At 36.6% G+C, this 10,374-nt stretch overlaps 1 protein-coding gene across 2 annotated transcripts; it reads right to left on the reverse strand.

Moving 5' to 3' along the window:
- Window positions 1-1,876: 1,876 nt before the first annotated feature.
- LOC122602912 (protein RNA-directed DNA methylation 3) lies at window positions 1,877-10,110 on the reverse strand. 2 transcript variants are annotated; one of them, XM_043775525.1, is made up of 20 exons: window positions 9,802-10,110; window positions 8,771-9,021; window positions 8,535-8,690; window positions 8,212-8,370; window positions 7,990-8,073; window positions 7,809-7,876; window positions 7,385-7,720; window positions 7,243-7,294; window positions 7,004-7,159; window positions 6,764-6,907; window positions 6,567-6,669; window positions 6,338-6,484; window positions 6,177-6,231; window positions 6,038-6,093; window positions 5,589-5,655; window positions 4,767-4,803; window positions 4,639-4,675; window positions 2,645-4,554; window positions 2,397-2,534; window positions 1,877-2,184 (listed from the first exon to the last, which is right to left on the reverse strand). In XM_043775525.1, exons 1-20 carry the CDS (start codon window positions 9,983-9,985, stop codon window positions 2,179-2,181), a joined length of 4,146 nt encoding a protein of 1,381 aa, XP_043631460.1. In that variant the 5' UTR covers window positions 9,986-10,110; the 3' UTR covers window positions 1,877-2,178. The 2 variants fall into 2 exon arrangements, with proteins under 2 accessions (XP_043631460.1, XP_043631459.1); XM_043775524.1 differs by having other exon boundaries at window positions 2,645-4,557.
- Between the last annotated feature and the right edge of the window lie 264 nt (window positions 10,111-10,374).

Below are 10,374 nucleotides of genomic sequence, written 5' to 3' on the forward strand. Positions count from 1 at the left end.
GATATTTTAATATTTTGAATAAATATTTGGCCCCCCATGATTTTTATGGTTTAAAAAAAGGTATGTGGAAAGTTTTTTACCTAACTTAGATGCCTAAGAGCCTCATATTTTCTTTCCCTTTTTAAAAAGTATATGTATTAGGAAATGCTAATTACTTGTTGCAGTGCACACATTAGCAAAATCTTATATATTACTAGAGTAATTTATATTTATACTATTATATAACGCATTCAACTCTTTTTCTATCTAAAAAATTGATTTGATATATACTATAAAAGATTTTTTTCACATTTGTTTATTATTTTAAACATCTCTACTAGATATACCTAGAATACGGCTTATGAAATTATTTTACAACATCTAAATCCCGACTTCTAAAATAATCATATTACGTTTGTTTACATCACTAATTGATGTCGCCACCACCACTCGTCCTATTTATCACCACACCATCGCATCGCGCAAACAGTATATACACAAAATGTGTGGTTTGTGACGTCATAAATGAACATGGGATGTTCCTGGCTCACAGATATTTCCAAACCGTCCAAATCCAATTTTATACAACCCTTTAATATGCGTTTGTTCGATCAAAACGTCTTCATGAGTTATATACATAATAAATGCTCGAAATATATATGTTTCGAAGTCAACATTATCCTTTTGCTATCAATTGAACTAACGAATAGTAGCATATTATCTCTTTCTAAATTAAATTTTCTAGTTTTAATCATTAACTTTCATTTTCATCACTAACCTTTTCTATAAAATTTAAAGTTTTAACCCTTTTTATTTCTACCTTTATTTAATCTTAAAGGGTAACACTCCGGTGAAAACACTTTTAAAATAAGAACGGTGAGAACACACTTAAAAACATCATTTTGATGCATTAAAAGTCCATAAAACTAACATAGTGTTTAACTAATTATCATTATTTAAGTGTTTAACAACACATTGATTCGTCAAAATCGAAAAAATCACGTTTTTTGTGCATCCAACAAAAAACGAGATTTTTTTGATTTTGACGGATCAATGTGTTGTTAAACACTTAAATAATGATAATTAATTATGCACTATGTCAGTTTTATAAACTTTTAATGCATCAAAATGTAGTTTTTAAGTGTTCTCATTTTAATTTCGTTATTGTCACCCTAATCTAAAAATCTTTCATTTTTAGTTTTAAAATTTTTCTACTCTTACATTTTTATTTTCAAACTTTAAATTTTACCCTTTTCGTGTATACCTATTGACAAATTACCAACTTATCATTAAACATAAATCCTGATACAGTAAAATTAACTATAATCCAATTAATGGAAAATCACAAAATAAATTAGAAACTTCTTTTTTTAAAACAATGCAAGTACAATTTTTCAATTAACTCAATCTAGGAGTAAAACACTACTCTAGAGGAAGCTATAATATTAATAACTTTAAAACGACAATAATGAATTTAACAAAAATCAACCATATATGATTTGCTTTGGCAATGGCAATTTAAACGACAATGATATCATTAACAAATATACCAAGTACATATGATTTACTTTCGTAACTTTGTATTCGTCTCATTGCACCATGGTCATTCAAAACTTCGCTATATGCCTATATTCAATCATGGAAGTAATAAGTTCTTAGATTCATCAAAGTTTTGCTAAGTATATGGAAATTAACTTTTATTACATATATAAAGTTTGTTAGACTAGGCTTTTCAAACTTATTTACCATCTTCAGAAATTGAGATACCATGCCCATGCCACATGATTATAGCATTGTATTGTATCGGGTACGATGCTATAATCAAGAGTCAAGACTATTATTTCATGTCTCTCTATTTAAAATAGAGTTTAGCTATAAGCTTAGCAACACAAGAACAAATCAAAAACATAAGTAATATAGAAACACAAAAGTTATACAGTAATATTTAACTAGTATAGTATTTAGCCCACAATTTATCGTGATATCCCACATCCCAGGAATCACACGCAATAGTTGAACGCCAAAGGGAGAGATAGATAGGTCGTAGCTACATAGATACTAATGAAACATGTTAAAAGGATTCATTAAAAGAAAACTAGTCAACCAAAGTTTAAACATAAGTAAAATCAGAAATCCTGATGTCCCAAAACATCAGACCAGCAACAAGAGTAAATTCCTAAAGCTCAGACCAACCATAGTTTAAGCCTGTATTTGATCAACACAAACATCAGTTTTTGCAATCAAAGGCATTGAAAGTTTGAAACACCAAAGAGAATGTCATCCACATTCTCAGCTATTAGTATTACAAGTCGTCCCAACAATAAAGTTGGAACAGAGGCATATAATTATCAGTGTCAACATGTCACTATGTAAAAAAACTATGAAAACTTGTGAGCTGTGATGTAAAAGACACGCACCTTTTTATTACCATCCTGACTTCTTCCAGCCACTTCCTTCAGCATCGTCCTTTTTATCAGCTGCACCAGATGATCCCCATCCTCCACCTTCGCCTCCTGTTTGACCACCACTACCGCCCCAACCTTCCTTTTTATCAGCTGCGCAGCAACAAACATATTAGTGCTTCAGACTTTGGCCAATAGAATTTCGAGAATATAAGTAAAAAAAGTCCTCATGTTATAAGATAAGAAAAATGTAACAAAGTCACCTGATTGATCACCACCGCTGCCCCAACTACTTCCCTTTGCATCAGCCTTCGTACCTCCATCAGATCCCCAACCACCTGCAGTTTGATTAGCACCACCACCCCATTGGCTTCCTTGTGTGTCATCCTTTTTTCCTGCTGTATCAGAAGCATTTGTATTACCCCATCCTCCCCCTGTTTGAAGACCACTGCTCCAACCACTACTCCAACCACTTGATTGACCATCATCCTTTTTACCTGCATCAGATGCCTTCTCACTTCCCCAACCCCCTGCACCCCAACTACCACCACCATTACTTCCACCTCTGCCACCACCACCATAGCTTCCACCTCTGCCACCGCCGCCACCCTGTGGACATTCTCGAGACATATGCCCACTCTCTCCACACTTAAAACAACTTCTGCCACCACCACCCCCACCACCTTGAGGGCATTCTCGAGACATATGCCCACTCTCACCGCACTTGTAGCAATTCCCCCCACCACCACCACCTCCTTGGGGGCATTCTCTAGACATGTGCCCGCTCTCACCGCACTTGTAGCAATTCCCCCCACCACCACCTCCTTGGGGGCATTCTCTAGACATGTGCCCACTCTCACCGCACTTATAGCAACTTCTGCCACCGCCACCGCCACCCTGAGGACATTCCCGAGACATATGTCCACTATCACCGCACTTGTAGCAACTTCTGCCACCACCACCGCTACCACCGCCACCCTGGGGACATTCTCGTGACATGTGGCCACTCTCACCACATTTATAGCAATTTCTACCACCGCCTCCACCATCACCACCTTGGGGACATTCACGAGACATATGACCACTCTCACCGCATTTGTAGCAATTTCTGCCACCTCCACCCCCACTACCACCACCCTGGGGGCATTCCCGAGACATATGCCCTGTCTCACCACACTTAAAACAAGCATTACCCCCACCACCACCTTGAGGGCACTCCCTGGACATATGGCCACTCTCACCACACTTGTAGCAACTTCTGCTACCACCACCGCCACCACCTTGGGGGCATTCCCTAGACATATGCCCCGTTTCACCACACTTAAAACAAGCATTCCCGCCACTGCCACTACCACCCTTGGGGCACTCTCTAGACATATGGCCGCTCTCACCACACTTAAAGCAATTTCCTTTGCCGCCACCACCCCCACCCCCCTGGGGGCATTCTCGCGACATATGGCCAGTCTCACCACACTTAAAACAAGCATTTCCACCCCACCCCCACGGCTTCCCTCTTGTTTGCTCCAAGAAGATCCACCATCTTGATTACCCCATGATGATCCCCCACCATCCGCTGGCTTACTCCAAGAGGATCCCCCACCATCCGCTGGCTTACTCCAAGAGGACCCCCCACCCTTGTTATTACTGCCCCAGCCACTTCCACCATCAGTTTCATTGTCAGCACTTCCCCACTTCCCAGAATCTCCCGCATTCACAGATGGTTTTTTGCCCCAACCACTAGCCTCGTCATCTTTAATCATTCCATCTGCAGCCTGCTTAGTTCCCCATCCATCTGACTGACCTTGGTCAGTTTGTTTACCCCATGAAGATCCTCCAGATTGACTTGCAGATGCACCCCAGCCCCCAGCAGAATCCTCATCCTTTTTCGCTGCACCCCAGCCACCAGTTTGTGTTGCTGGTGCAGCAACTGAATTCCAAGATGGCTTGCTTTCACCCTTGTTACTGCCGCCAGCATTGCCCCATGAGGGAGCATCATTAGAACTATCAACAGGGTCTTTCAACAATGCATTACCCCATCCAGCATTATCTGAAGTATCATTTTTGACACTACTTGAGCTTGCTCCCCAACCACCTGACTTCTGTTCACTTGTAGATGCGCCCCATGGTATACTATCTTGAGTAGTCTTAGTCTCCCATGCAGAAGCTCCGGCACCTTCTAGAAAGAGAAAAAGAACTTTACCAGTACTGTTTAAAAAAATAAAAAACAGATTATGTGCATCTAGAATGTCAACCGTACCTTTATTGGCATCAGAGTTGGAAGGATCTGCAGCAACCTGCAAGAAATTAATGTTCATGTGATATACGAAGCAGAAATGAAAAAATTTATGAATTATGATTTAGAAAAAGAAGCAACAAGTAACACACCGATGACCCTGGTGCAGAAAAAGGTGCCCAAGAACTCCTACATACACAAAGTACTGAAGGGATTAGATAATGCAATGTTAATCTTTCGAACTAGTGCCCAATAAGAATAACAAATGAATATGACACAACAGATAACAGACAAATCGAACACGCCAAGTTAAAAATTACATTAGTTAGCCATCTCTGCACTTATGATACAACGGTTTGTTGGCTTATTAAAACTATACCACATAACAGATTAACAGTTAACATCATCTGGCATATTTGCTCCACAGAAGGTCATGATAAAATTCGCAGCAGAAGTGAGGGCAATGATGGTCTTCTATAAGCACTTTCTAGGAACGATAAAAAAAGATAGTTCATACCAAGTTATACAGAGTCACTATGTCCAGCATGAGTTATTACTGTTAGTAACAAATAGAGGTATTATTTGAAAAGTAATGCCTGATAATGGAGGATTGATAATTCACATGTAAAGTTTACTATTAGATTTGACTAATATAAGTAGCTGACAGATTTATTCAAATGTCACATATGTAACTATAGAGTAAAAGAATGTCACATATGTAACTATAGAGTCAAAGCCACACTATTTTATAAACTATGGTTTAGGTATTAATGTATTATATATAAATAAGGGGGTTTGCCATACTTGTGTTGTTTCAGAAACAATAATTGAGGTATTGTCAACATTGTATAAATATTTAATATCAAGATTGTTAAGACAAATTTTGAAACTCAGTAAAAACTATAACAAATCAAGATCCAGATATTACGTATCAACAGATATAGCCACTAAAAAAATACAGTCAACAATTCTACCTTTCAGTAGATTGGCCTCCGGTATTCCAACCTCCGGAATCGGGAGCTCCTCCTCCATCCATCCAACCTTTAAAGGATTCATAAGTGTATTAGCCCCAGGTTATACCATATTTAGACCAGGAAAGAAAGGTAATAATAGAAACCTCAGACACAAACATAAAACAAACAACCAACACAGGCTAAACAGATTACTAATTTCCGCCCACATGTATAGATAAGAATATATAAACCATACAAAATGTGTGTAGATTTTATCAACAAGCCTAAAAACTATGCTTCTGTGAACTATTAACACCTCACAAGTAATACACTACTACTCAAAAACAAATTTTAACGGAGACCATATTGAAAAAACATCTGATATAATCTTGTAAATAACTATATACTAATCAATGAACTTTTTTTAACATTATCATATAAATAATTAAATCACAAATATTAACACCCACCTTCAGCATTACCATCTCCAAGCAGTTCAAATGGCTTTGTAGAATCCTGCCCACCCCTTTAGCAAACCAAACAAAATGTCATGATGAATTCCACAGGATAGCCAAAGAAAATTAGGAGAAGAGATTAAAACAACTATACCCAATGGAGACACCAGAACTTTTTCCTTTAAGTTCAGCAAGATGCTCAGCTTTCACTACAAACGAGAGATTATACAAAATAATTACCTCCAGAATCAAAAGAGTAAAACAAAAGAAAGAAGAGGAATATGAAACCAAATGGCTGATTGATAACTCCTGAACCTGTAAGAATCTTGTGCTGAGAATCAAGCTTCACTGTAATATCCGAGTATCGGATCGCCATGACACGGCATATATACCCCTTAAGAGGGCCCACACGTATTCTACAAGGTTGCCCAACAGAAAAACCATCTTTATCGTCCCGGTCGACTACATGCACAACACATTATTAGGGATAAGATAATTAGATGTTTTATCGGCATCAAACGAGAATGAAAAATTCTAAACTTACAGTTGCGGCTATCTTCCTTCTCTTCAAAAGGTTTCTGAGGTGATAAAGGAGACTTGGGTGATGATGGGAAGTCATCAAAACCAGAGGCATCTGATTTACCACCCTGCAAGAGAGGTAATGTTTTGAATTATATTAATACATTATATTGAGAGGTAATTGAGATGCAATGCCAGTTAAAAAAACCATGACAAACGAACCTTTCCTTTGCATAGATCTGCAGATGACTCCATCTTTTCACAAATTTGTGCTTTAGCACAAAAGTAACCACAATTTTCTGATTCATTTTCATCGTGCAAAAAGACAACCCCTTTGTAGATTTGCTTAACGATTCCTTTTTTATCCTGCAAAACGCAACCACATAATTTTACATACAAATCCAATCTAACATTGACACTTTGACAGTAAAACTCACAGGTTTTTAAAACAAAAATACAAACCTCTAGTGGACCTTCCAAGATCCTCACATAATCATTCATTGATATAATTTTCTTATGCTGATCGAAGGCTGTAAATTTCTTATCAAACTCTGCCTTCTTCAGCAAGCGTGCTTCAACAGCCACTACCATATGTCGATCTGAACCTTCTTCCAAAACCTAGAAATAGCAGGCTAATGTTAAAACAGAAATAGCAGAATAAACTAAAGCAACACAACAACCAAAAGAGAAGCAACTATAACCTTGATGCGGTCATCTTTCTCTCTGCCAATTACAACGCCAAAACCCTTGCGCCTGCAGACAATTAAAAAAACAGAACACGTTAAAAGACGTAAAAAAAATCAAGAGGTAATATACTCTGAAAGAAAGTGAGCATCAGCATACCCATGAAACACAAGATCATGAACTTCAAAACTACTCTCCAGATCAGTGCTCGACGAGCCTTCTCCTTTTCCACCCTTATTATTACTTATTGATGGTTTTTTCTTCTTACGTTCACCAAAAAGTCCAGTAAGCCACTCAACATCATTGGATTCTTCTTTATTGGCATGGGAAAACTTTATTAGCTCGGCTTCAGTAGGTCTAACATCCCAGAAACTCAACGAGTCTAAGGGCACTTTCTTGAAAAGGTAACCATCCTTTAAACACATTCCATCAAACACCTCATACAATTCACCTGTATCACGGTCACGCCTCTCCCTGACTAGTGGCCGATATGCCCTATAAAATTGTCAAATACAAAATATAAAGAGATTAAAAGTGAGGAAAAAAAAAGTAAAGATTTCATAAAGAAAAGTAAGTGTTTTACTCAAGTTCACTAGAGGTGATCAATCTAGGAGCTGGAATAGTAGATTTCTTGCCTGTAACTCCTCCACCCTGTAAACAAAACAAAAAATTACCATACACAGTATTGCATGAATAATAAACTAGTGATAAGATGATAACAATACAAAAAATTCACGGATATTACGAAAAGTAAAATTCATTACAAATTTTTCAGAAACAGCTTGTAGATCAATTCTTGGTACAAGCTTAACAGTAGCTTTCCGTTTAGTTTCATTCACACTCACAACCTGCATTCATATCATATAGATAAACAACAAGTAACTAACCCATATTTAAAATAGAATTCCCCAGAAAATACTTAAGCAGGCTAAAGTGTAGCTAAAGAGTCCTAATATCCAGAAATGTGAGTGGGATTAAACATGTACCTGTGCTAGGTCACCCTTGTATTTCCCATTTTTCACACGAGCCCAAGTGTCCACATATATCCCACTGGACTTGCTTCGAACAGCAAATAAATGTTGAACATCAGACACTGGTACTGGAGCCGCTCGAGCTGGGTATATATTACAGAGACCTTTGCATGCCTGTTATTATACGAGAAATTCAAAGTTTCAAACAATCAAGTGCGTGAAAATTATAACAAGCAAGCAATTGGAAAGGATACACATGTATGTAATTGTGCATAGATATATGATAACAAACTCATAAATGACCAGAAGGATGAACAGAAAGAACTAGCAAAATGCACCTCATTAATATCACATTGCCTTTCAGCTTCAATAAAAACAAAACCCTTCATGTGCTCAACAGCAAACGCAGAAATTATTTGCAGCTTAGTCCCGAGAGCTTTCAAGTCAACATACTTCTGCATCAGACAGAAAGCTGAATGCCTCTCACGTCCAACCTACAGTCAAAACTTAGTTCAGAATGACAGTAAACAGAGTCTGCAAAACAATATAAACTAGTCAGCTAGAAACAAAATACCATGCATTTGACTTTCCAGATTGTTGGATCATTTTCAAATGCCATAGACGTGGTCCAGTCATCCTTCTTTGCAGCTCTAGAACGGTCTTCTGCGTATTTAACAAAACCAGCACCTGGTTTGTAACGTTCTTCCATCATTTTATCCATCTCCTCTTCATCCATTTCCTCTTCTTTAGGGAAAAAGGGAATGTTAGGAGTCTTTGGTTCAGCCTTGACACCGGGATCTGGGCCAATGACATCTTCAAAGTACACTACAGCAGCAAAATAACCAAATTCAATATGACTCTAAAACAACAATTAAAAAAGATTTTCTTACAATAATATCATAAAAATATCACACAATCTAAACATGCAGCAAAAACATTATGATCAGATACAAGCTAAGCTTTTCTGGACATCAACTGCCAGTAACAGTGCTAGTGTATACACACTAGATATCTTTAAGCTACATTTTGAAGTATTACCACTAGATCTAAATACGCTTCATCAAACAAGCTTCAAAAACATAGATGAAACTTACCGCATCAAACCATAATATAATAACACGTCATCAATCTAATAGAAAGAAACTGAAAACAAATTATGACACCCTGGAATCAAGATACATTTCATCAATAAGCACCAAACAACCTAAACTACAAATTTTAAATTTTTACAAAAAAGGGTGAAAATAATAATTCACAATCAAGGTGAAAAAATTATAAACTTGAAGAATAAAAAAAAAAAATCCTAAAAGCAACATACATTTCATCAAATAAGCTTCGAACTACCTAAACTACAAAATAAATAAACTTAAAAATTATAATAATTCACATTCCCAATGAAAAATATATATATAAAAAGCCCTAAAATCAGCATACATTTCATCAAAAAAGCTTCAAAACACCTAAGTTAAAATTTATTAATAATGCACATTCCACAAAAGAAAAGAAAAATAGACATAATTTTTATCAAAACTTAACATATTAAAAGCATGCAAAGCTAAAATGTGAAATTATAAGATTTGGAAGAATAAATGTAAATAAATATACTGCTTATATCGTCGTCGATGAAATCTTCATCTTCGCTGCTATCGTTGATTTCGAAAGCGGAGTCTTCGAAAAACTGAAGAACACCTGGGCTTTTTTTATTCCGGTTACCGGATTTATCATCGCCGTTACGTTTCCGTTTCGCCGATGAAGAATCATCGGCGATTCCTTTGCCTTTATCAACCATTTTCGTTTGTTTTGAATTTATTAAATATTAAATAATTAATTTCTAGGGTTTTTTAAATTAAAGAGTGGGGGGGTGAGTGAGGAATTAGGGGGGTTTTGGCATTTGGTTGTGTTGTGGTGAAGTGACTGACGTTTAGGAAAGAGAAATTATTGTTTATATTAGGGCTGTTGACATACGTATATACATACAGTCATGGTGTATGTATATATTTGCTTGTTGTAGGTTTTGAGTTTCTTCCTTTGGCTACTAAACTTTATAGTTTTATAGTTTTGTTCCCAAATTAATCATTTAACAAATTTACCCTCTTTATCTTATTTTATACATTATGATAAATGTGACTAATTTGTTAATTATTAATCTATAAAAATATGGTTTTGATAAATAGATTC

Source organism: Erigeron canadensis, chromosome 6, assembly GCF_010389155.1.
Source record: "Erigeron canadensis isolate Cc75 chromosome 6, C_canadensis_v1, whole genome shotgun sequence".
NCBI lineage: Eukaryota > Viridiplantae > Streptophyta > Magnoliopsida > Asterales > Asteraceae > Erigeron > Erigeron canadensis.

Excerpts from the sequence above, each read along its gene's own strand:
- LOC122602912 (XM_043775524.1), bottom strand. The coding sequence starts at position 9,985 with ATGGTTGATAAAGGCAAAGGAATCGCCGATGATTCTTCATCGGCGAAA. Across the intron at positions 7,295-7,384 it reads CATGATCTTGTGTTTCATGG|GCGCAAGGGTTTTGGCGTTG; the intron begins GTATGCTGATGC and ends AATTGTCTGCAG. Across the intron at positions 5,656-6,037 it reads TGGAGATGGTAATGCTGAAG|GTTGGATGGATGGAGGAGGA; the intron begins GTGGGTGTTAAT and ends AATCCTTTAAAG.